The sequence below is a fragment of the Arachis ipaensis genome, chromosome B08 (genome assembly GCF_000816755.2).
Source record: "Arachis ipaensis cultivar K30076 chromosome B08, Araip1.1, whole genome shotgun sequence".
In the NCBI taxonomy this organism is placed as follows: Eukaryota; Viridiplantae; Streptophyta; class Magnoliopsida; order Fabales; family Fabaceae; genus Arachis; species Arachis ipaensis.
This window is the reverse complement of record NC_029792.2, coordinates 13,045,050-13,065,787: the sequence shown is the minus strand read 5'-3', so window position 1 is coordinate 13,065,787 and position 20,738 is coordinate 13,045,050. Positions and strand designations below refer to the sequence as shown.

The 20,738-nt window shown below is 38.2% G+C and overlaps 3 protein-coding genes across 4 annotated transcripts; 1 reads left to right on the top strand and 2 right to left on the bottom strand.

The window, feature by feature from the left end:
- LOC107610542 lies at nucleotides 8,281-10,578 on the bottom strand. Its single transcript, XM_016312587.1, has 3 exons — nucleotides 10,245-10,578; nucleotides 9,676-9,956; nucleotides 8,281-8,703 (listed from the first exon to the last, which is right to left on the bottom strand). Exons 1-3 carry the CDS (start codon nucleotides 10,576-10,578, stop codon nucleotides 8,281-8,283), a joined length of 1,038 nt encoding a protein of 345 aa, XP_016168073.1.
- LOC107610541 lies at nucleotides 11,128-12,654 on the bottom strand. The gene has a single exon (XM_016312586.1). It carries the CDS (start codon nucleotides 12,652-12,654, stop codon nucleotides 11,128-11,130), a length of 1,527 nt encoding a protein of 508 aa, XP_016168072.1.
- Nucleotides 13,743-18,906, top strand: LOC107613257 (TMV resistance protein N). Of its 2 annotated transcripts, none has more exons than XM_021108911.1 (5): nucleotides 13,743-14,875; nucleotides 14,967-15,530; nucleotides 15,719-16,802; nucleotides 16,972-17,253; nucleotides 18,002-18,906. In XM_021108911.1, the coding sequence occupies exons 1-5, from the start codon at nucleotides 14,214-14,216 to the stop codon at nucleotides 18,443-18,445; spliced, it is 3,036 nt and encodes a 1,011-aa protein (XP_020964570.1). In that variant the 5' UTR covers nucleotides 13,743-14,213; the 3' UTR covers nucleotides 18,446-18,906. The 2 variants fall into 2 exon arrangements, with proteins under 2 accessions (XP_020964570.1, XP_020964571.1); XM_021108912.1 differs by having other exon boundaries at nucleotides 16,972-17,240; nucleotides 18,002-18,176.

Sequence of the window (20,738 nt, the reverse complement as noted above, 5' to 3'; positions counted from 1 at the left end):
AATATCGTCATTATTAAAAAATCACTTTTAGCAACTATTTATTTTATTTTTAGAAATAATAAAAAAAGTTGTTAACAAAGTTATTAAAAATTAATATTAGCCATCTTATATTTCATTTTTAAAAATTTTAGTGGTAATTATACAATTGTCGGTAAAGACATTTTTATTAGTCACAAAAGGTATATAATTACCATTATAACATATAACAACAACAATATTTACGACAAACACATAAGTTAAATAAAATATATAGTAATTATTATATTATTGTCACTAAAAATAACTTTTGTTGTAGTGTATTTTTACTCTTCTCTTTTTTCTTCCTCCCTTTACTACAACTATTCTCATTTTGTTATCTATTATCATCATTATGTCTTTTTCTCTACCTTCTTCTCCATTTCTATCTTTAACCTAAAAGTTTTTTTTTTGCCATCTCCATCTCCTCTGCTACTATCATAACAAACTCCTTCCTCAACCTCGCCTACATTGTCACTACGTATCTTTTACTGACACTAACCTTCATTGTTACAAGTACAACACCAACATTATCACATTCTTCATATCCAAAATCATCATTATCGATATTCAATTTCTTTTCTAAAAGAAAGGTAAGTATGCGATTACAATTAATATTTCAACAAAAAAGTTAATGAATTTATTTTTAATATTACCTTTAAAAATCATTCATCATCATCCTTAACCTCTAACTTTTTCTTTCCATTGTTAGAATAATAGAGTAAGGATGGCAACACTATCCGAACTCGTGGATATCTATCTCGTCCCTATTTATTTAGAGCCGCTTCGGTGCAGAGCGAATTTTTAACAGGCAAGGTCTTAGGCGGGACGGAGAGTTGGATTTAGTTAATACCTGTCCTAAATGATCATAGGCCAGACAGTTCAAAGCTCTAAGAGGGACAAAAACCCATGGCTTGGTATGACTAAGGAAGTTAGCTTATCCCAATTTCTAACGCTGTAAGCGTCAGACCACCGACGAATAATAGGTACCCCCACACCCCAGGCAGAGTTAGTGATGATAGTTATAAAAATTTTGAAATTTAATTTTATTTGTTAGATTTTAATAATTATAAGGACAGGTAAGAGCAGGGCAGGTATCCGTAGAGATGGATTAGGGTTCAAATTTTTACTACACGTGGGTAAGAGCGGAGCGAGTTCTATGCAGATTATTGTAGGGTGGAGCAGAGTCGAGTAGGGCAAAAACTCACCCTTACCTGCCTCATTGCATCCCCTATAATAGAGTAGTTGTTAGTTGGGAGCTAGGGAGTTAGTAGCTAGTTAGTAATTTATGATGGTGTGTCTATATGTATAGGATCATTCTAATACGACTATGTTATGGTGACTACCATGACTATAGTGTTTTAAAAAGTCTGACTAAAATTAAAGTAACACTTTTTTATTGCTAAATGTCGTTTTTTAAAAAGTGTCACTTAAAAAGTGTTACCAAAATATAAAAAAAAATGTGACTTTATTTTTAATAACACTTTCATAGTCATTGTTCATATCCTAGCTCAAAAACACAGTCAGGTCCAAAATGAATAAGGCCTAATCAAGAGGTTTGGTTTAGTCCACAACTACTCGACCTCGTAAGGTTGGATGCTAGCGATAAGAGTCTAGCTCTACTTATCCAAATAAATAACCAACTCCTAAGATATATACCATGTATCTAGAAGAAAAATCTCAACAACTTTTCTAGAAAAATGAAACGGTCATCTACCAACAAATGTGGAACTACTCTAAAAGGTGATTATCAATTCTACTATAAATATATTGACACTCTCAGGTATATTTAGAATCAAATCTAAGAAAAATCTGCCTAAAACCTTTGCTAACTTAAGCATCGGAGTCCCTTGCAGATACCACCCCCCACCTCTTCACAAACAACTCGGACGGATTCATCCTCGTTGGAGAAGACATCAGACAAACCACTTAAAAGCGTTTGAACCTCACGTTCAAGCCCAAAAACAACCAATTTTAGGTAACCATCGAAACAGTCACCATAACCACCATAACATAGTCATACTAGAATTCAATATATATATATATATATAGGATAATTTTAATATATACTCTTTTGTGTCTTTTTTCTTTTCTCTTGTCACTGCTTTGAGGATTTGTCACCTCATTGATTAGTCAATATTTTTCGTTTCATCTTTTTGAATTTAACAAGACAAAAATCACTATCATACGGCACCGAATGTGCCTTCACAAGTCCCCCTAAGTTGCTACCACCATCCGACGTTCCACGTGTTGACCAAAGCTTCCTATCTGCCACCATTGTCTTGGCAACTCCAGATTTAATCGTATCTGTTCAATTTGCACCAAAATGAATGATTTTTATTGTGTAGCATCTTTACTATTAGATTTCATTGTCTATCTCACCTTGCTCATTCGATTCGTTTCGCGACCCGCATTTGACCTACTTTTTTATGTGCACTTTGATCCGTGCTTGACGATGTCATCCTAGGGTTGAGTTAGCATGTTGATGTGTCCTTCTCTTCCATTATGGTGCTATTACGTGTCAGAATCATGTTAATATGGCATTTGATATTGTTGGATCAAGATCTTCTAAAGTGAAAAAGTTGATCAAGTAATAAAGTAAGAAATTAATTATTTTTAAATTAAAAGAGTAAATGGTTACAGTTCTTGAAAAATCACTCGTTCTCTAAATTGGCCCGTGAAAAATTTTTTTTAATCAAATTCGTCCTTTAAAGATTTTAAATTAGTCATGTTAGTCTTTTCTTCACTTTGTTTGTTGATGGTGTCAAAATTTACTAATGTGACACGTTAAGTGACACCCCAATACACACCTAGAAATCTTAATTAACTATTAATATGATTAGTTTATAAAATTAGATAAAATCCAAGATTTTGAAAACCAGTTCGAACCGGCCGAATGAATCAGTCGAACCGTGAACCGACAAGAAAAACGGTTCGGACAAATAACATAACCGCTTATTTCAAAATTCGAAATTGGACCGTCGGACCAGCCGAGAACCGGTCGATCAGACCGAACCAGGACCCGACCGATTTTCACATTTCAACTCACCGTTTTGAATTTTAAATTTAAAAAAAATTGAAAAAAATAAAAAGAGCCTCACTGAGTCACCGTCTCCCTCTCTGTCTCCCACTCATCTTCCCTCTGCATCCCTCTCTCAAAAGAAAAAACCCTAGCCTCCATCGCTACTCTCTTCTTCAAGCTATCACCGCTGCCGCCCTACCGCCGCCGTCGAATCTGGTCTAGACGTCACCCCACTGCTTTAGCGTCGTCTCCGCTCGTCTCAGCCGTCACATCGCATCGCATCGCATATGCTCGAAGCCGCCGTCCCACTGCAACTCGTCTCGTGTCGTTTCTCCGTGGAGCAGCCGCTGTTCTACCGCGTTGGTTCTGGTCCACCGCACTCCAGCCCTCCTCTGCTCCAGTTCTGCCATGCTCCACCCTCCTCTGCTCCAGTTCTGCCGCGCTCCACCCTCCTCTGTTCCAGTTCCGCCGCGCTCCACCCTCCTCTGTTCCAGTTCCACCGCGTTCCACCCTCTACGGCTCCAGTTACACAACGGTCCAGCCACCCTTCTCTAGTTCCGCGGCTGTCCAACCACTCCTTCTCCAGTTCCGCAACGGTCCAGCCACCTCTTCTCCAGGAACTCTATGTCTATACCTTCATCATTGTTTTAGTTTAGAAGATTCATATGGTTCACCCTTTTACTTCTGTTATGTTGTTGCTCTATTGTCTTTAATATTTTTGGTTTTATTGTGCTTTTTTATTCTTGAACTTGTTAAGTTGATAATTTGCTAAATTATTGGGCTGTTGTTTTCTTAATTTGCTAAATTGATAGGTTGTTGTGATTTAATTTGTTGGATTTTTCTATTCAAGTTTTGTTGTTGTTTGTTTGATATACCTATTATTGTTCTTCAGATTATTAGGTTGCTGTGTTTTTTTTTAAATTGTTAATTTGTTGATTTTTTAAATTGTTATTGTGATTCTTGGGATATAGATTGCTTTTTTTTGTTATTAGGTTGTTAGTTTTTATTCCAATCTTGCTCTTGTTAATTCATTAAATTATTGTTATTGTAATTCTTACTGTTGAGATTGTTCTTGCTAGTGAGTATATTAATTTGGATTTGTTGAAATTTGTTAGACTATAATTATATTTGGTGTGTTTATAATAGAGGAATAGAGAAAGTGGCAGCTAGCATTGTTTCATTGATTGTTGTTTCAATTCTCCATCTTCTCTGCTGCAAGAAGCTCACCTTCTCACTAATTCAATCTTCCTTCTTAATGGTTGTGAATTTGCTTGTTTTATTGATGGTTGAATTATTCACACTATACCTTATACTTTCTCTAATTCAATATAATTGTTGAGTTTGCCTGCATGGTTATATGATATTAATTTATTTATATTTATTATTTTATTATAAAATGGTTTTTTCGGTTCAACTACGGTCGAACTGGTTGAATCTATAAACCAGTGAATCAGTAGCTAAAACGGTTCGATGACCGGTTCGGTTTTCAGAACCTTGATGAAATCAACTCCAAATTGAGGGATTCTAATACCTCAAGTTCTCTCTACAATTAGATTTTGATTTGACCTAATTTCATAAACTTATTGTATTAATAGTCAATTAAGACTCTTACGTGTGTGTTGGAGTATCACTTAATCTGTCATATTAGCAAATTTTGACACTATCAACAAACAAAGTGACGGAAAGACTAATATGACTAATTTAAAATCTTTAAAGGACGAATTTGATTAAAAAAATCTTTCGAAAACCAATTTATAGAATGAATGATCTTTTAGGGACTAATTTAATTATTTTACTCTAAATTAAAATATCTTAATTAACTATTAACATGATTAGTTTATAAAATTAGATAAAATCAACTCCAAATTGAGAGATTCCAATACCTCAAGTTCTCTCCAAAATTAGATTTTGATTTGATTTAATTTCATAAACTTATTATATTAATAGTCAATTAAGACTCTTACGTGTGTGTTGGAGTGTCACTTAATGTGTCATATTAGCAAATTTTGACACTATCAACAAACAAAGTGAAGAAAGACTAATATGACTAATTTAAAATCTTTAAAAGACGAATTTGATTAAAAAATCTTTCAAAAACCAATTTATAGAACTGTTCCATACTGGAAGAGTCGAGGTATACGACGCCTAGCTGGCTGCTGGATTTGTGGAAGAGCTATAAGCCGTCCATGAAGCAGCGCTATAAAGGAACCTCGACACCTTGAAACACAACGGTGGGAGCACCTGCAAAAAGCACTCCGACGCTCAAGTTAGAATAAGTATTATCAGAGTGAGAGAAGTAAACTAGAGTGAGTGATGTAACCTATCATTTTTAGGTTGTTTAGGTTTGATTTTATAGATGAATGGAGTGTTATGTGCTGCTTGGTTTGTTCCGATATTAATGGCTTGGATGATAGTTTCGTTGTTGTTGGTAACAGCTAGGGGATAGTGCTTGACTCGTGTGTTTTTGGTCAAGTGATTGTTTCAGTTTTAATTATTTGTTTCCGGGATTTATGGTCGGTTTGTTGTTGTTGATGCTAATCCCGAGCTTAGCGGGGTACACGTCATAGCCCCAAAGCTCGGCTGGCATTGTATGTAAATGGTAGGCGAGCTTATTAGGTTGCTTTCGTTGTATTTTCTGGTCTTGGGCTTCTCCAAAATGATTTTCAGTGGAATTTTAAATGACATTGGGAGACTTTGTTGTTTCTTCTCTTGCAAAACGTGCCCGCTTTTAATGCGTTTATTTGCCGTTTGGGTTTTTCACGCTTGTTTAGCGGTTGCGAGTTATTTACCCACTAAGTTAGTGGGCTTGCAATAATTTTTCCTTGTTTTGGGAATTTCGTTGCTATTTCAAATTCTTTCTACTAGCTGACTCTTGCCATGACTTCTAAAGGTTTGTCTTTTTCTCTGTAGTTTATTTTTGTTTCTCTGTTCTTTCTTCTGAGATGGCGAGAGATAAAGAAAAAGATAAAGTTGTGGAAGAGGATAAAGCTAATCCATATTACTGGGTTCACGATGATGTGAGGACTCGCTCCTCCTCGTTTGTTAGTGTTGACTCCATGAGTGAGCTTCGTGGTTTGCATGTTGTGAAGGAGGGTTCTGGTGCTGTTATTGAATTCCTTCCCTGTTCTAGTAAAGATAGGATTTGCGAGAGGAGGGGGGATTGGCAGTACTTCTACTTTTATACACCTTGTCTTATTGAGCTTCACGATAGGTTCCCATTTTTTGCATTTGAGTGTGACGTTCTAACTCAGCTAAACTGCGCGCCCTCACAATTATACCCTAACTCGTGGGCATTTTTGCGTGCTTTCCAATGTTTAATGAGCTTTCTTTCTGTTCCTTGTTCTCTTGCTGTGCTTTTTTCTTTGTTTCAAGCGAAAGGGGTTCGAAAGAGGTTATGGATATGTTTGAGTAGTTACCCTGGTCGTTCTCTCTTCCTTCTTTATAAGTCTTCTTTCAAAAACTTTAAGTCCTTGTTTGTGAAAGTGAGGTCGGTGGAGTCCGAGTACCCCTTCTATCTCGATGACGAGTTGATAGAACGGTTTCCTCTATATTGGTGTTCGGAACCTTGCCAGATTCTTGAAGCTGTTGAACGAAGTGAGGAGGAGGAGCGATTGATAGACTTTTTGGTTGAGAGTTTTGCTGGGGGGAGTGTCTGTGTATTCCTGACCTTCTTCGCTATCATGACTCTGGTGATATGGAGGGTTTGAAAACATATTTAGGTATTTCTTGATTGTTTTATGTTCGTTTCTCATTCGCCTTATTTATTCTGACCTTTTGCTTCTATGTAGGTGGGCGAGTTCCTCTCTTTGATCCGTCACGTCTTCAGACTTTTCTTAAGAAGAAAAAAGAAAAGCTTACTGATGCTTCTATGGCTGTGAATGAGGGGGTGGTGATGTTGCCAAATCTGTTGCTCAAGCGGCATCTTCTTTCAAAAGGAAGAGGGATGATGTTGAAAAATCTGTGGAGGTGATTTCAGCGGAAATCAGGGAGGTTGCTAGAGGTGGCAGGTTTGCTTTTGATCGGCAAAAGAAACTCCATAGTTTTATCCCTGGTTCTGGTTCGCATTCCCTATGGAGCGATCAATTTGATTTTGCCGATCTTTCTGATAAGGTGTCTCAATACCCTGGTGACATGCTTATGACTCGCCGCGTTGGCATGGAAGCTCTTGGTAAATTTGTTCAGGTAATCTTTGTTATAGTCTGAGCTTTTTTAAACATTTTTGTTTGCCTTTTGATTTTGATTCCGGCTTCAAATTTATATAGATTGTTGCCTCTCGCTTAATGTATGTTGGTCGTACCACCGAGCTCATCGGCGCTGAGCAGCAGAAGGCTGTGAACAAAGTTGCTGACCTGGAGAAGTCGTATAACGTGAGGATTGCTGAGTTGGAGAAAGCCGCTAAGGAGAAAGATGATGCTGTTATCAGTGCTGTGGCTAAGGCAAAGGAATTTGAAGAGGAGGTAACTTGCTTAAGAGATCAGATTCGTCTGTTGCAGGCTGAGGTTAAGGAGAATGATGTGGCTAAGGGTCGGCTTACTTCACGTGTTCATGAGTTGGAGGAGAATGGCATGGAGATGTTCTCTTATGGATTTGAACGAGCTGTAAGTCAGATTGCTGTATTGGCCCCAGAGTTTGACAGTGATCAGCTTGATATGACTAAGATAGTTGTTGGTGGAAAATTGGTTGTAGATGGCACTGTGGAGGAGCATGATGAGAACGCTCCTCCCTTTTAGTTTGTTTTGTTTATATTTTGGATATGTATGATTGACTCTTTACTTTTTTAGTTTTGTTGACCGAGGTTTGGTTTTCTTGTTTTGTTGATACTTTGAACTGTGTTTGCTTTGGCCGAGGTTAGGCCAGGTTGATGATATCACTTTGTTGTGATTTTTGTAGCGTGTGCTTTATTGCTTTCACATTTTGTTTAGAGCTGGATTTGTTTGAGAGAATCGTTCGATAATTTGAATATATTGGGCGTCCGGCCTCATTAAAACCCTTCCTTAGGCAAAACCCTCTTTGTTTTGGGAAAAAAGCTCTAAGCGGGAAAAAAGAGTACCTTCATCCGCTGATTGTACAACTTATGATCTATACATCTTTAATGATGAAACATTCCAGTTCCCTGACACTGGGTTGCCTTGTAATATTTGAAGTTGATAAGCCCCAATTCTGAGTACTTTTACTATTCGAAAAGGTCCTTCCCAGTTCGCGGCGAGCTTTCTGTGCGAAGGAGGTCGTCTCGCATCTTCGGTTCATCTGAGGACTAAATCGTCCTTAGAGAAAGCTCTTGGGACGACTTTGCTATTGTGTTTTCTTGCCACCAATTGCTTCATGGCTCTCTGTTTGATTGCCGCGATATCTCTATCTTCTTCGACGAGGTCAAGCTCGGCGTTTCTTATACAAGTGTTGTGTTGTTCGTCATATAGCTCGGTCATAATTGTGGGGGTTCCGACCTCTACTGGAATTAACGCCTCTGACCCATATACTAGTTTGAAGGGTGTTTCGCCCATGGTTGTTTGTATTGTTGTGTTGTAGCTCCACAATATTTCTGGGATCAGCTCGGCCCATTCTCCCTTTGCATTGTCAAGCTTTCTCTTTATTGCCTGCAATATAACTCGGTTAGCAGCTTCGGCCTGCCCATTGGTTTGGGGGTGTTCGACCGAGCTAAAATGGTGCTGTATATTAAAATTTTTTAGAAATGAACCGAGCTTATTATCGGTAAATTGTCTACCATTGTCTGATATTATTTCCTTTGGTATTCCAAATCGGCATATTATATTTTTTCATAAAAAGAAACTTACCTTTTCGGCTGTTATCTTTGCTAAGGGTTGTTACCTTTTCGGCTGTTATCTTTGCTAAGGGTTGTGCTTCTATCCATTTTGAGAAGTAGTCGATTGATACTAAAAGAAACTTTACCTGACCGGTGCTATTGGAAATGGGTCGAGGATATCAAGCCCCCATCTGTGAAAAGGCCAGCTTACCTCCATGCTGTGTAATACCTCGGCCGGCTTTGTAGAGATGGCTTCGTGCTTTTGGCATTTGTCACATGTCTTGACTTTTGTTATGCAATCTCTTTTCATGGTCGGCCAAAAGTATCCTGTTCGGACGATTTTTGCGGCTAGGGCTCATCCTCTGATGTGGTTTGCACATACGCCCTCATGTACTTCGTCCATTACCTCTCTTGCCTCATCCGTGTTTAGGCATTTTAGCAATAGTTGAGAGATGCTGCGTTTGTAAAGTTCTCCCGCTATGCTTGTATAGAGACTTGCTTTTCTTCTGAAATGTTGCGGGTTAAGCTCATCTTTGGGCACGGTACCTGTATTGATATACTCAAGAAAAGGTGTTCTCCAGTCATGGAGGTGGTTAATGCTTGTTATGGATAACAATTCAATGCTGGGTTTTTTAAGTGCCAGCTGTGATAATGCCGACGTTTGTGTGTCTGCCCTAGTGGCGGCAAGTTTTGATAGTATGTCGGCTCTAACATTCTTTTCTCTATGCACATGTAAAATGATAAATGAACTAAACTTTGAAATGAGATCCTTTGCTACGAGCCAATATCGCTCTAGCAAGGGATCTTTTACCTGATATTCTTCTCGGATTTGTTGAACCACCAAGAGGGAATCACAGTGTGCTGTCAGGCTTTATACCTGGAGGTTGAGGGCGAGCTTGAGTCCAGCTATGAGGGCCTCATACTCGGCCTGGTTGTTGCTTGCTAGGAAGTGGAACTGTAGTGATTGCTCGGCCACCACGTTGTCTCCTTCCTTCAAAATTATCCCAGCTCCGCTTCCTCCTCGGCTGGATGCTCCGTCAACGTGTAGCTCCCAGTACTTGTTGTGTTCATCCGAGGTTTGTTCCGATATGAAATCGGCGAGGATTTGTGCTCTTAATGCCGACCTTGGTTGAAATTGGATATCAAATTCTGAGAGCTCTATAGACCATTTAGTCAGTCATCCAGCTAGTTCTGGCTTTGTTAGTATTTGTCGTAATGGTTGGTTTGTCCGTACTATTATTGTGTGGCTCTGAAAGTAGTGTCTGAGTCTTCTTGCCGTTATTACAAGTGTTAAAGCTAGTTGTTCTATCTTCGGGTACCTTTGTTCCGTTGACTGCATGACTCTACTGACGAAGTATACCGGTTGTTGTGTTTTTCCTATCTCAATAACTAGAGCCGAGCTTATAGAATGATTAGAAATAGATAAATATAAGTATAAAGGTTTACCGACTTCTGGTCTTTGCAGCACTGGTGGTGATGACAAAATGGTTTTGAGCTCGGCAAACGCTTTCTCGCATTCCTCTGTCCATTGAAACTTTTTATTCTTTGTTATTGTTTGGAAAAAGTGGTATGATCGGCTTGATGCTGATGGTAGGAACCGAGATAGTGCTGCTACCCTTCCTGCCAGTTGTTGTACTTCTTTTATTGTTTTAGGGCTCGTCATGTTAAGTATTGCTTCGCATTTTTCAGGGTTCGCTTCGATTCCTCGTGAAGTTAGCATGAATCCGAGGAATTTTCCTCCTTGCACCCCAAAGGCACATTTCTCTGGGTTGAGTCTCATCTTGTATGCTCGTATCTATTCAAATATCTCTTTGAGGTCGTCGCAGTGTGACCTCTCCTGGGTGGTCTTGGCGACCATATCGTCGACATAGATTTCCATATTCCGACCTATTTGGTGATGGAACACCTTGTCCATCAGTCATTGGTAGGTTGCGCCTGCATTCTTTAGACCAAATGGCATTACTTTATAACAAAAATTTCCATGTTCAGTTATAAATTCTGTTTTGCTTTGGTCTTCTGGATGCATAAGTATCTGGTTGTAACCAGAGTATGCGTCCATGAAACTCAAGCTTTTGAAACCTGATGCACTGTCTACGAGTTTATCGATGCAAGGTAAAGGGTAGGCATCTTTAGGGCATGCCTTATTTAAATCTGTAAAGTTGACGCACATGCGCCATTTACCTGAGTTTTTCCTTACCATTACCATGTTCGAGAGCCATGTGGTGAATCTGATTTCTGTGATGAAGTTAGCTTTAAGAAGCTTTTTGGTTTCTTCTAGTGCTGCCTTTGATTTTTCTGCTCTGAGGATTCTTTTCTTCTGAGCTATAGGTCAGCTTGTTTTGTCAGTGGCGAGCTTATGGCAGATAATGTTTGGATCTATTCCTGGCATGTCTGCTGGAGTCCAGGCAAATAGGTCAGCGTTATCTTGTAATACTTTTATGAGCTCGGATCTTTCTTTTTCCTGTAGTGCTTGACCAATATATGTGACTTGTTCTGGTTTCGCCGTTAGCTGGACTTCCTGTAGTTCGTCTGCTGGTTGAGGCATTTCTTGGGTGTCCTCACGAGGGTCCAGCTCTGCTAGAGACAGTACCTCACTTGTGTTATGAATTGCTTTGACTTCTTGTTGGAACTCTATTCTTGGAGCCGACCTTTTTAGGCTTGCATTGTAGCATTGCCGAGCTTGTTGATGATCTGAGTGGAGTGTCGCTATCTCTCCATCCTGTGCCTGGAATTTGACACATAGATGAAAAGTTGAAACTACTGCCCTGAACATGTTCAGGGCAGGTCTTCCAAGGATAATATTATAAGGGCTAGGGCAATCAACTATAAGATATTGTATGTCAATGGTCCGTGACAATGGGTGGTTTCCCATCATTGTCCTCAACCATATGTAACCCTTGATTGGCACTCTTTCTCCAGAGAATCCGACTAATTCTCTGGAGGAAGGTTGTATGAGTTTTTCGGATATTTTCATTTTCAAAAAAGTAGTATAAAACAGAACATCGGCACTACTACATGGGTCGAGAAGGACTTTTCTTACCAATAAGTCACCTGTTTGGATAGAAATTACCACTGGATCGTCTGAGTGTGGTGCGGCCGAGCATATATCTCCCTGGTTGAAAGTGATTTCTAGGTCTGAGGCATCCTTGTTGCTACATGGTGTTGTTCCTTTTATTGCTAGCATTGAGCGGTAACTACACTTTCTTGCCGAAGTTGTTTCTCCTCCCCCGGCGAATCCTCCTGATATGGTGTTTATGACCCCCTTAGGTGGCGTGTTGTTTGACCATTTATTGGTTTCTTTGCTTCCTGGGGTCTGTTGGCGTTCTTCTCTATCGCCTTCTTTATGTTTTCTTCCTTCGATGTACTTGTCTAGGAGGCCTTGCCGGGCCAATCTTTTCAATAGGTCTTTGGCTATCACGCATTCATCGGTTGTGTGGCCGTACTTTTGGTGGAAGGCACAGTGCTTGCTCTTGTCGACGAATCTCTGATCTTGATAGCTCCCAGCTCTTGCTGGTGGTTTTATGATTTTAGCGTTGAATATTTCTTTGATTATTTTTTCCCTCTTTGTGTTGAACTTGGTGTAGTTGTCAAACTTTGGGGTTAGCCTGAAGGGCTTCCTGGGGTCTTTGACATTTGCAGACCTTGTGGCCCTGTCGTCTTCTCTCTTTGGTTGTTTTTTCTCCATTTTTTCAGCTTCACGGGGTTCTTCGATCTCCATCTGTCCTGCCGCCCTCTCTCGGAATTGTTCCAATGTCTTCGGCTTTGTTACCGCAATTGTTTCTCTGAATTTTTCAGGTCGGAGTTCGGCCTTTATGGCATGCAGGTGGACGGCGGGATCTAGATCGGGTATCTTCATTGTCGCTTCTGCAAATCTGGTCAGATAGTCTTTCAAACTTTCTTGGGGACCTTGGCGGATGGTGCCAAGGTAATCCGATCTGTGTACATATATCCTTGCTGCAGCAAAATAGTCTATGAAGGATTTTGCCAATTCCTCGAAAGAAGAGATTGATCCTACAGGTAGTTTTGAAAACCAAAGTAGAGCTTACGGCTCGAGTGAGGAAGGTAATGTAAAGTGTTTTGGCATCTGGTAGTTTGTGATTTCCTCAGAGAACGGGTTGCCTAAGGTCAGCCTTTCCTTTGGAGGATTGACTCCCAAAAGGTCTACGCCTCCTTGGGCCGGGCCTTTGGAATTATCCTCTTTCTTACTGGCGTTGTTCTGGATTGACAACTCAGCGAGTCTCTTGACTTCTACTTGCAGCTCGGCCATCTGGGCCATGAGTTCGGCCTGAGTGGGTTGGTGAACTCCGTTATCGGCTATGCGCGAAGGTTTGAGAGATCCTGCGTAAAAGGAAAACACAAAGTACTATATGGTGAAAAGAGTGGGGTTAATATGATTTTCGGGCCCCACGGTGGGCGCCAAATGTTCCGTACTGGAAGAGCCGAGGTATACGATACCTAGCTGGCTGCTGGATTTGTGGAAGAGCTATAAGCCGTCCAGGAAGCAACGCTATAAAGGAACCTCGACACCTTGAAACACAGCGGCGGGAGCACCTGCAAAAAGCACTCTGACGCTCAAGTTAGAATAAGTATTATCTGAGTGAGAGAAGTAAACTAGAGTGAGTGATGTAACCTGTCTTTTTTAGGTTGTTTAGGTTTGATTTTAGAGATGAATGGAGTGCTATGTGCTGCTTGGTTTGTTCCGATATTAATGACTTGGATGATAAGTTCCGTTGTTGTTGGTAACAGCTAGGGGATAGTACTTGACTCATGTGTATTTTTGGTCAAGTGATTGTTTCAGTTTTAATTATTTATTTTCGGGATTTATGGTCGATTTGTTGTTGTTGATGCTAATCCCGAGTTTAGCGGGATACATGTCATGAACGAATAATCATTTAAAAACTAATTTAATTATTTTACTCAATTAAAATAATAAACACATACTCTCATCCTCCCCCAGGATCACCACCACTCCATTCCGTGTAGCTCATCAACGTCCTTGTGTGTATGACCTCCAGGCTTGCTCTTGCATTCTTGAAGATTCGTGCATTCCGTTCCAACCAGATGTTCCAAATCACTGCAAAGAACACTGACATCCACATCTTCTTCCGTTCCACTTTTTCAACAGTTTTGCGGCAGTTTGCCTCCTTCGGTCCGTTCCGCCTGCGTTTCCTTCTCTCTATATATATTGCATCTTGTATGATATTCGGAGGACAATCTCCATATGTACTAAACCATTTCCTTAGTCTCGTGTTCTAACACCCATCATCTTCCCATTCTTTTTCCCAAGCCCTCCCGTTGTTGCCACTGTTCATTCTGGTAGTGCACAAACAAAGAATTTGCTATTTCTGAGAGCATTAATTGAGTTGATTTATGTGAATTTTGAGGCGAGCATAGCTGCAAAGTGTCTTGAAAGAAATGAAGCCAGACGAGACGGCATCAGCTTCTGGTTATGCGAGTTGGTCATGGACGGTGGTGTGCCTTTTCATATCAGGTATAGTTGTTGGTTCATTCATAGCAGGCATGTTACTCAATTGGAAACCCTTACTCAGCAGCAAGTTCTGGGCTCTACTTGGTTACCAAGATGAGGCGTTGGTTATCACCGAGGGAAGTTCGTCTTCCCCGCGGGGTTACAAATATGATGTGTTTCTGAGTTTCAGAGGTTCTGATACCCGCCGTAGTTTTGTTGATTATCTTTACCGACGTCTCTTGGAAGAAGGTATTTTGGCCTTCAAAGACGAGAAGGAATTAAACAGAGGAGAAATCATTTCATCAAAGCTCCTGCAAACAATTAAAGATTCACGGATTTCTATCGTTGTGTTCTCAAGGGGTTACGCTCGCTCAAAGTGGTGTTTGGACGAACTGGTTGCTATAGTTGATTGTCACAAAGAGATGAAGCAGGAACTTCTCCCAGTTTTCTATGATGTCGATCCACGTGACGTTCGATATCAAACTGGGCCATACGAGGATGCCTTTGACTCGCATAGGGAGAGATTCAGAGAAGAGCCTGACAAGATCTACAAATGGAAGAGTGCTATGACGTATTTGTCCAATATTAGTGGTTTGATTTTAAGAGATCAGTATGTATATAAACATTGTCTTCCCTTTCTCTTTCCATTTGAGACGGATTAGTGGTATTTTCCTTTAATTTCTGCTCCTCTCCTCTTGCAGAGCAACAACTGAAGGGATTGACAAAATGATTGAGGCGGTGTTGGACAGACTGGTTTATAAATTCCAAAGTTCAAGGTTTGCTGATAAAAATCCAGAATCCCCTCAAGGAAGACCATCATCGCAGGAAGTCAACAAGTATGACGTGTTTCTCAGTCTCAGACGCGCCCACACTCCTCACACATTTATTGACCATCTTTACCAATATCTCAACAAGAGAGGATTTTCCACCTTCAGAAGTGACGAGGTGATGTCAGAGTCACAGCTCCGGCAAGCACTTAAAAATTCAAAGATTCTTATCATTGTCTTCACAAGTGATTATGCTGACTCAAGATTCTGTTTGGACGAAATGGCTACTATAGTTGATTGTCACCGGGAACTAAAACAAACTATCATCCCAGTTTTCTGTGGTGTGGATCCTAGTGATGTTCGAAGACAAGCGGGTCCATACCAGAAAGCCTTTATTTCGTATACAGAGGAATTCAAGCAAGATCCTCTCAAGGTTCAACAATGGAGGGAAGCTTTCAAGTATATCACTGATCTACGTGGTGTTGTTCTAAGAGATGGGTACGTATCTAAGGCATAGTTTACGGAATCTTGATTATTTCCAGGCAGATCATAAGTCATAACTTGTGCAAACCACTAATCAGGTGGATTTTGCATTCTAGTTTCATCATATTAAGTTAAACTATTTTACAAATCATGTTGTAAAAATATACGTTTGGCTTCTTATTTTTTAATCTTTTCCCTTTCAGGCCAGAGACTGAAGCGATTGGAAATATCATTCAGACAGTGGAACAGTTATTCCCTAAATTCCCAAGGCCTAGTAGCCATAGTCAAGGTTGGATACAATCCCGTTTAGACGGGCTAGAGAAGCTTTTGAAATTAGAGGATGATTGTATTTTAGTGGTTGGAATTTGGGGCATGGGTGGATCTGGAAAGACAACCCATGCTTTAGCTTTGTATAACAGAATCTTTGAGAAATTTGAGGGTGCTTGTTTCATTCAGGACGTAAGCCAGGTTTACAGAGTTGGTGGTGCAACTGCTTTGCAGAAACAAATACTCTGTGAATCTTTAAATGTAGAACTTTCAGATATCTACAATCCTTTAGAAATATCTGACCTCTTAAGAAAGCTATATCGGAAAAAGATCCTTATAGTCCTTGATGGTGTTGATGAGCTACGCCAGTTGGACTTATTGGCTATAAATCGCAACATGCTTGGGAAGGGAAGTAGGATTATCATAACCACTAGGAATAGGCATATTTTGGATGCATATAAAGTAGATTTTATTCACGAGATTTCACTGTTGAATAATGATGAAGCTCGTGAACTGTTCCTGAGTGCTTGTGGTATTGTGGATGATCAGGACTATACTAGGTTGATTCCTAGAGTGCTAGAATATGCTCATGGTCTTCCGTTGGCAATCAAAGTACTGGGTTCTTTTTTGCAATACCGTGATGTAACCTTCTGGGAAGATACCTTGGATAGACTGAGAAGAGAGCCATCTTTTGAAATCATGAAGACTCTTCAAACAAGTTTTGATGGATTAGACGATGAAGACAGAGAAATCTTTTTGCACATTGCTTGTTTCTTTCATGGGAAGAAGGTAGATTTTGTAAAGGAAGTTCTAAGTTGTTGTGGATTTTTGGTTGAAATAGGGATTCAAACTTTGTTGGACAAATCACTCATCACTATCCAAAATGAGGAAATTCATATGCACGATCTGTTGCAAGATTTGGGAAAGAAAATTGTCCATGAAGAATATCCAAATAATCCAGGATTGCGGAGTAGATTGTGGCTTTACGAGGACTTTAGTTTTGTCTTGAAGTCAAACACGGTAACGATTCCTCTTGCGAATTTAGATTCCCTGGCTTTTTTGTGTCATTGGAAAACTTGGTTCCTATTTGTGGATAATTTTATGAATATAACTGATTCAAGTACTTCCATTAGTATGCTTTTTTTTTATAATTATTTTATTTAGTAATATTTTTCTGCTCGTTTTTCAGGCAACAAGCAAGGTTAAAGATATAGTTCTATATGAGGATGCCTCCATCTCTGAATATGAAGATTTGAACATTGAAGGATTGTCAAAAATTAGAAATCTTGAACTGCTCATATTATATGATCTGCATTTTTCAGGAAGACTTACTTCTCTTCCCAATGAATTACGGTATCTTTTTTGGCATGGATATCCTTTCTATTCTTTGCCTTCATTAGAACCGTATAATCGTCTTGTTGGATTGAATTTGCCTAACAGCAACATCGAACGCCCATGGTATGGCTGCAAGGTAGTTTAATATCTTCCTCATTCTTTTTATTTTCTTTTTTCTTTTCTTTTCTTTAATTAAAGAAACAGTGGAAAGAATAATCATCTTTAAAAGAGGCATAAAGAGTTTAAAGAGAGTAAACAAAATTGAAATATTTTAGAAGATATAACTTGGATGTTTAGATAGGTAAGAGACCACATTAAGCCATATGGGATTATTAATGAGTACTTTACCCTCAGAGGTGTGGACTTGTGGTAGCGCCAATTGTTAAACAATAGTAAAATCATACCTGAGATGATAAAGACATGTTTGGAGAAGGACTAAAGACTTAAATTAGGTGAGTTGATCAAATGGAGAGTATGCTTACAACTAGAAAGAGGTAGAAACTATCCAAGACTAGCTATGGATAAAACGTTAAAGTGGGTTGAAATATAAATGATTTTAAATTGGATATCAAATATGATACATAATAGAGCATCATGGCATTATTTGATCCATGTTCTCTTACTACACCTAATGTAAATTAATGATATTGTTCATTAATGCTTTAGTGATAATATAAAAACAATGTTGATAATGTGTCAGAAGTAAAACTATTTTGTCATAATATTGTTTCTATTATATAATGAGAAAGTGTTTTTATATCTTCTGCACAGATGTTTAATATTTCACATTTTATAATTCTAATTTTCTTTTCCTGCTTGGTATCAAAGTTAAGAGATTTAATATATCATAATGACATGTTGGTATCTAATGATTCTTTTCACAGGACTTCCCACATTTGGAAAGGGTGGATTTGAGTTACTCAAAATACCTCAGGGAGACACCAAATTTTGAAGGGAGCCCAAGACTTAAGCGTCTAGATTTCACAGGATGCAGAGAGCTAATGGAAGTCCATCCATCTATCGGACATCTTAAAGAACTTGCTTACTTGAGTTTCCGTGACTGTGATATGTTGGTCACCCTCAATCTTGATCATAAATGCAAATTAAGTTCTTTGAAGGTTCTTGACCTCTATAGTTGCAGACATCTTGAGAACACACCAGATTTTACAGGACTACCCAATGTTGAGCACATTGATCTTGGAAAATGTGAAAGTTTATCCACTGTTCATCATTCTATTGGGAATCTTGAAAAGCTTAAGTTCTTAAATGTGCCAGCCGACATAGATCTTCCTAAGTTAGGTGGTGTCAGAATTATTCGAACTCCATAAGTTCCTAGTCGCGTAGAAAAAGTACTGTCTTCCTGGTAGATATACCACTGAGAGGCTTTCCAGGCTAACGTATCAAAAAGTGATGTGTTATTGTGTGCTTACAAGATTGCATAAGCCCTCATTTGGTCTTAATTTGATTGCAACTGGATCATGACAAGGCACTTGAATCATCGAATGCATGGTGAGCAAGAATAGTTGAGGTGCATACTCTCTGCCTTTCTCCTCTTATCACAATTTCTTTATTATATTTTGTCTGTTTATACCTTTGCAAGTCGCAGGTATATCACTTCCATTGTGGTTGAGTTTTGACATTGCAGTTCCTTTTGTGAGTGAAATTCCAGCTCAGTGTTTCAAATTGAGTTGAACTCTCATTTCTGGAAGTAGTGAGTATGTAGAAATAGAAAAAATGTTTCGATATTCCACCTTGATTAGTGTTTTAGTGTTTTATCTTTCCCAGTCAATTTCTTTTGCGAGAGTACTTCAGAACTATGAGTAGTTTCAAACTCTAGACTCCAAAGTTTGATGGTGAAATTATTATGTCCTATCAAAGATTTGTTAAGATAACATATTCCAAGGGCAATAGCCTAATAACCATTTGTCAGCATCCACACAGAAATTTGAAGAGGAAGAGCTTAATGAGTATCTGATGGCGGGAACTTGGGATTCAATAGAGAGAGAAACAGATGAAGAACCAACACAAATCTTGCCACTTTTAACAAAAAATCGTTTTATAAAGAGGTCAGTCAACAATTATGACAATTATTTTTATTCCCCCCATTTCAAAGTATAAATCATTTTGGTTTTTCAGGTTCATCAGAAGATGTTTAAGGGAAAAAACTCAAACACTCTACGCACACAAGTTCTCAGTGCCGCGAGAGCTTCCCTGCTCTCCCTTGACTTTGGGTGTGTCGATGGAAGGTAGTAAGTGATTGGTGAATAGTGCTTCGGTTTGAGCTTCCAAGAGATGTGANTTGCACACAACTCACACCCAATCATGCTACACTGCCCTATGAATTAAGGCTCTTTTAACCATACAGGGAATCCACTCTGGTGTGGCTCCCTTCTTGGAACATGATCCATTACTCTGTATTAAGAGTTCTTATTATAGCTGTTATTCTTGAAGGATATTCCCCCTTGTTTGTGTTTTGTACTCTCTAGAATCTCTTTTGGCAACATGACTAGAAAGAATGGAATTTTAGGGACAGGAATTTGTTTTGAGAACACTTTTTGTATACGTACTAGATTATTTCTGAATTTGTAATTTCGATTTAAATATCTTTTTTAAACCTTTAAATTAAATTAATGTCTGTAGTCACCAAAAAAAAATGTCTGTTAAACTTACCTAGATATACAAGTAACATCACTTTTTATATTAAAAAATAGAGAAAATTTCACTCTCATCCCTTGCAAGATGCTAAAATGACACCCCATCCCCTGTATTTTATAAATGAACATTCCTCTCCCTTCTAATTTTTAAAAAACATTCTTTTTAATTTATTTTAAATTTTTTGTGTCAACTAATATTAATTTTATCCATTTTTTAAGAAAAAATAAATTATTTTTTGAAAAAATATCTATTAACAAAAATTTTATTTTTTATTATTAAATTTTGCTTACCAAAATACCCTTTAATAAATTATTCTTTTATTGATTAAATTGTATTTTTACCAAAATACTTTTAAAAAAATTAATAATTAAATTATTTTTTTCTGGTATTTTTTAAAAATAATTTATTTTTTCTTAAAAAATGGATAAAGTTAACATTAGTTAACACAAAAAGTTTAAAATGAATTAAAGAAGAGGTTTTTTAAAAGTTAGAAAGGAGAAAAATGTACATTTATAAAATAGAGGGAATGTGAGTGTTATTTTAGCATCTCGCAGAAGAGGGGAGTGAAATTCTCTCTAAAAAATATAAAAGAAATTTTAGTGGATATGTTTACTCTTTTTATTTTAGGATTTAGCTAGGATATATGATAAGGTTACTAATTAGAAAAGTTTTTGTAAAAAATTGATAAAATAATCCTTTAATCTCATCTTTGAATTATGATAGTGAATCTTACAAAAAAAAAATAAATAAAATAAAAGTTATGAATTCAAAAGTGAGTAAATTACTTTATGAATCTGTTCACTTTAAAAGATTTTTTTTCTCGACTACTTTTATCAATGACAATCAAGTCCCGTGAGAAAATAAGTGGTTAATCAATTTTAAATTAAGATAACGTCGTTCACATAAAAGTTAAAAATTTAGTTATGATTAATCATTCACTTTATTACTTTATTAATCTTGTCACTT